General features: G+C 43.5%; 2 protein-coding genes across 6 annotated transcripts in view; one reads left to right on the forward strand and one right to left on the reverse strand.

Moving 5' to 3' along the window:
• The window catches only part of TSR1 (TSR1, ribosome maturation factor), a 12,073-nt gene extending 10,842 nt beyond the window's left edge, over nucleotides 1-1,231 (forward strand). Inside the window, exons 14-16 of the mRNA XM_008058208.2 lie at nucleotides 385-525; nucleotides 635-709; nucleotides 834-1,231. Of these exons, the coding sequence (XP_008056399.2) occupies nucleotides 385-525; nucleotides 635-709; nucleotides 834-1,012 (395 nt within the window). The 3' untranslated portion in view covers nucleotides 1,013-1,231. The remainder of the gene's footprint in view (nucleotides 1-384; nucleotides 526-634; nucleotides 710-833) is intronic.
• The window catches only part of SRR (serine racemase), a 19,919-nt gene continuing 15,809 nt past the window's right edge, over nucleotides 1,017-5,126 (reverse strand). For all 5 annotated transcript variants that reach the window (XM_021712421.1, XM_021712418.1, XM_021712419.1 and 2 more), the window contains 4 exons: nucleotides 2,812-2,931; nucleotides 2,609-2,683; nucleotides 1,880-2,089; nucleotides 1,017-1,555 (listed from right to left, as the gene is read on the reverse strand). In XM_021712421.1, the coding sequence (XP_021568096.1) occupies nucleotides 1,340-1,555; nucleotides 1,880-2,089; nucleotides 2,609-2,683; nucleotides 2,812-2,883 (573 nt within the window). In that variant the 5' untranslated portion in view covers nucleotides 2,884-2,931 and the 3' untranslated portion in view covers nucleotides 1,017-1,339. The remainder of the gene's footprint in view (nucleotides 1,556-1,879; nucleotides 2,090-2,608; nucleotides 2,684-2,811; nucleotides 2,932-5,126) is intronic.

Consider the following 5,126-nt stretch of genomic DNA (forward strand, 5'->3'; position numbering starts at 1 on the left):
ACTCACCTCAGCCTCCCAAAGTGCTGGGATTACAGGCTGAGCCACCGAGCCCGGCTTTATGTTGCTTTTTTTTAAACTGAAAGTTTTAAAAGAACCTGTTGATGAAATTAAGTGAGGACTTAAGAGTTTACCAATCTCAGTGTCATAGTGGGTGTAAGACAGGGATGTCAAACCAGGTTTTATCTTGCTTGTAAACCTTAGTAGAGGCTACTCAGAGTGCTATGTTTAGGATAGGTTCTAGGGACAGGCTTAGCAGGAATATCATTTAGTGGTCTTTGCCATGGACCCAGGAGGGCATAGCCTAGGTCTTTAAATGGACTGGAGTAATAAATGAAGGCTTTGGCCTATAGTCTCCTGAACAGCTTCTTTGCCTTTACCCCTCAGGAATGCACAACCTCATTGCTACAGGCTGTCTTTTGTCAGTGGATCCAGACAGAATGGTCATCAAGAGAGTTGTTCTGAGTGGTCATCCTTTCAAAATTTTTACTAAGATGGCAGTAGTACGATATATGTTCTTCAACAGAGGTAGGTATGAAGGAGAAGGGTGGGATCTAATTGTCTTTGTGGTGTGAAGGTTGGGTTTACATTTTTGTGGGTAAATGTTTCATGTTGGTTTTCTATGTTCCATTCTAAGAGGATGTGCTGTGGTTTAAACCGGTGGAACTAAGAACAAAGTGGGGCCGCAGAGGACACATCAAGGAGCCTTTAGGTAAAAGAATGTGTGGGATTTGGGACCTTGTCTCCAGTATTACTAAAGGATTATTAGGTTGGAAGTCACTGCTTTAAAATTTTCTACTTTTAATTTGACCAGCTTGCTCTTGTTTTCTTTCTAGGTACCCATGGCCACATGAAGTGCAGCTTTGATGGGAAGTTGAAATCTCAGGACACAGTACTGATGAATCTCTATAAACGAGTTTTCCCCAAATGGACTTATGATCCATATGTACCAGAACCAGTACCCTGGGTGAAAAATGAGGTCTCTTCAACAGTGTCTCAAGTGAGCATGGAGTAATGAATTCAGAGAGATTGTTTTACTGCTGCCAGTTAGCACTCTAGCCATGGGTACTTACAGGTTGTGATTGGGCAGTTTGTTTTCTACTTAGCACGTCAGTCTGCTGCCCTATTTTGCAAGACTTCTTGGCCTTGCACAAGGTGTCTCTGTTAAGTATGAAAGTTTTTATGCTAACCTTCGTCCAAAACTCTATTAAATCTTATTGAAATATCCACTCTCCAAGAAGAATTTGGTAATTTTAAGAGGGGAAGATGGAATGTTGACAGTTAACCAAGAAACAAAATGTTCAGGTATCTAGACACTGAATCCCATCTTCTTTTGCATAAATTAAACAGAAACAAATTGATAAGGAGCTGGCCTTTCAGCCTGATTCACCCAAGTTAAGGAGGTTAAATCTACATTTCCACCACTGAGCACAATACAGATATTCTTTACTTCTGGGGAAACTGTTTGGAAATGTTGAGACAGCACAGCAGCCACTCCAACACCAGCTGTAGGTTCAATGAGTAGTTTCATTCTCTCCCACACCAGCTGGGTTGCATACTGTTGGTACAGAAGGAAGTAAGAATTAGCAAAATGGAATAGGGGAGTCAGGTTGGTTAAATTATGAAGGCCAGATGAGGAAATATGTCCAGTTCGGGTTTTCTTATTACTCTGTACATGTGCTTGCCAAGTCTTTCCTTTCATCTGGCTGCTTCTACTCAAAAGGGTTGTCATAATACATCTAGGGTACCCTCTCATATGTCATCATGAAGTCACCTAGTCACAAGTTCCTGTGGGTCACTTGCTACTCATAACAGGAAAATGTTCTTTTGTTTAAGAAGTTGTACCATTCCTATGTTACTACTTTTCCTGTTGGAGCCTTACCTTAATTTCATCCTCTGTGACAGTGAAGACATCATCCACAAGGTCCCTTATAATAGGCCAGGTGTTTAAACCAATGCTGGATTTGACACCATCTGCTATGGTTTCTGGAGGATAAGGATTGGGGGTCAGTTCTCCTTTCAATTTAGACTGGTAGCAGTCATCTGCATTCACGGGTTCAGCAGCATATACCTTCACACTAGGTCTCAGAGCCTGGGAAGAGGAATATTAGACACTTTACAATAAGCCGCAGCATTGCCTGCATGTCCAGAGTAAAATAGGCAGAACAGGTAATGTTTCTCCACCAAGTAAGAGAGTTTCCTTTGATGGATGTAATGAAAATATGATCTTCATGCACTTTATAAATAAATTGTATGTCTAATACTGACTTTCACTTGCCTGGATCACATCTGTTCTAGTAGTAATTTGGGTAAAAAGTGTCTCCCCCGCCCCCTTCTTTAGGGTGGCCCTTGATGTGGATAGTAGTTTGGTAAAATGAAATTCAGGGAAAACACTGAGGATGTCACTCATCATAACTGCTTTTGTGCTTTAAAGTTGTCATGGATTACAAAAAATAGTGAGGCAGAGAAGGGCCTTCCATCTCAAGTGTCAAGGAATATGGGGAAGAAATGGCAATTTGGGGGGAATGTTGAGCAAGTATTCACAAAGTACTATGATGTAAAATAAATCCTCTGCTTGATGTGGAGAGTCCTCCAGAAGCTGTTTTCTCACCTTAACTGTAATTGCGACTCCAGCAACCATTCCTCCTCCCCCTACAGGTACCACCAGTGCATCCACCAAGGGAACCTTTAGTGAAAAGAATATAAAGTATAGATAGGCCTATTTATAAGTAGTTTTATATGTACATATAAAATAACCGAATACAGCCAAACAGCTTTACCAATAGCTAAACAGGAAGAACTAGGCTGTTTTACCTGGTTCAGCACTTCTAGGGCAATTGTCCCTTGCCCAGCTATCACTGCAGGCTCCTGGTTGGGATGTACCATGATGCCTTCTGTTTCTTCCGTAATTTTTTTGGTAACATTTTCTCTGGACTGAAAGTACATTAATTTAGCTTACTTGACTTGCATTTATAATAGAGTACCTTACAGTTCTATTCAGTCATTTAACACTTTGACCATCTACTTTTGTGTGTGTGTGTGGTTGAGTCAGTGTCTCACTCTCACCCAGGCTGGAGTGCAGCGGCATGCTCACAGCCACCGCAGCCTCGACCTGCTTGGCTCAGGTGATCCTTCTACCTCAACTTTCCAAGTAGCTGGAACCACAGGCATGTGTCACCATGCCCGGCTGATTGTTTGAGTTATTGTAGGAATGAGGTCTTGCCATGTTGCTCAGGCTAGTCTCGAACCCTTGAGCTCAGGTAACTCTCTCATCTCCACCTTCCAAAGTGCTGGGATTACAGGCATGAGCCACTGTGCCTGGGTTGACCATCTACTTCTGTTTAGATTTTGTTCAGGCATTGGGTATAGATATAGCAGTGAACAGAACATTCCTGCACTCAAAGGGTTTAGGTTCTTTTTTTTTTTTTTTTTTTTTTTGAGTTGGAGTCTCACTTTGTCGTCCAGACTGGAGTGCAGTGACCACTTCTGGCCACCGCAGCCTCGACCTGCTGGGCTCCAGCGATCCTTCCACCTCAGCCTTCCGAGTAGCCAGAATTACAGGCATGCGCTACCACACCTGGCTGATTTTTTGATTTATTGTAGAGATGAGGTCTCGCCAAGTTGCCCAGGCGGGTCTTGGACGCGCAGGCTCAGGCAATCCACTTACCTCAGTCTCCCAAAGCGTGGGATTACAGGCTTAGCCACCAAGCCCCACTGGGTTATGTTCTTATATGGTAGAGATGGCTAGCATATAAGTAAACGTATAGTATGTTTAAGTGCTATGGAGAAAAATGCAAGAATTTATATAGGGTAGTCAGGATGGGACTCTGGGAAAGTGACTTTTTTTTTTTTTTTTTTGAATTGGAGTCTCACTCTGTCACTCAAGTTGGAGTGCAGTGTCACACTTATAGTCACTGCAGCCTAGACCTGCTTGCTGGGCTCAGGTGATCCTTCCCCCTCAGCCTTCCAAGTAGCTGGAACCAAAGGTACATGCCACCACCTGGCTGATTTTTTTTTAATTTATTGTAGAGACAAGGTCTTGCCATGTTGCTTAGGCTGGTCTCAAACCCCTGAGTTCAGGCAGTTCTCTCATCTCTGCCTCCCAGAGTGACATTACATTTTTTTTTTTTTTGAGTTGGAGTCTCACTTTGTCACCCAGGCTGGAGGGCAATGGCACGCTCCCGGCCACCACAGCCTTGACCTGCTGGGCTCAGGTGATTCTTCCGCCTCAGCCTTCCAAGCAGCTGGAACTACAGGCACACAACACCTTGCCCAGCTATTTATTTATTTATTGTAAAGATGAGGTCTTGCCAAGTTGTCCAGGCTGTTTCAAACCTGCAGGCTCAGGCAATCCTCTCACTTTGGCCTCCCAAAGTGCTGGGATTATAGGTGTGAGCCACCACACCCGGCAGACATTACATTTTGTCAAACAAGGACTGTGGATCTCTAGGGTATTCCAGGGAGGGGGTAATAGCAAATACAAAGACTACAAAGTAGGAGTGCTTGGCCTTTCTGAGGAATGGCTAAGAAGTTACTGTGGCTGGCATGGAGTATTTGGGGAACAGAAATAGGAGATGAGGTCACAAAGATGGGAATGGGCCAGTCATCCAAGCCTTAGGTGATTGTAAGAACTTTGGTTTCTACCATGTGTGAGATGGGAAACCATTAGAGGATTTTGAGTTGACAGAAGACAAGTTCTGATTTACTTAATGGACAGCTCTGGTTGGTCTCTTGAAAACACTAATGTGGGGCAAGGGTGGAAGCAGAGAGACTAGTTAGGCTGCTGAATCTATGTGAGAATTTATGTTGGTTTGAATTGGGGTCGTAACGGTAAAGGCATTAGTTGGATTATGGCAATATTTTGGAAGGAGGACAGATTTGGATGTGGGGTGTGAGAGGGTTATCAGAAATGACGCCAATGTATTTTTGAGCAACTGTAAGGTTAAAAGTTGCCATTAACTAAGATGAGGAAGTCCCGCGAAGTCGAAAAGGAGCAGTGTGGGGTTGTAATTTCAGGAGTTTGGTTTTAGACATGGTAAGTTTGAGATGCCTCTTAAGATATCCAAGTAGGAGCCGGGCTCCGTGGCTCAGCCTGTAATCCCGCACTTTGGGAGGCTGAGGTGAGTGGA

The sequence above is a fragment of the Carlito syrichta genome, unplaced genomic scaffold (genome assembly GCF_000164805.1).
Source record: "Carlito syrichta isolate Samal-C Ts95f unplaced genomic scaffold, Tarsius_syrichta-2.0.1 Scaffold303247, whole genome shotgun sequence".
In the NCBI taxonomy this organism is placed as follows: Eukaryota; Metazoa; Chordata; class Mammalia; order Primates; family Tarsiidae; genus Carlito; species Carlito syrichta.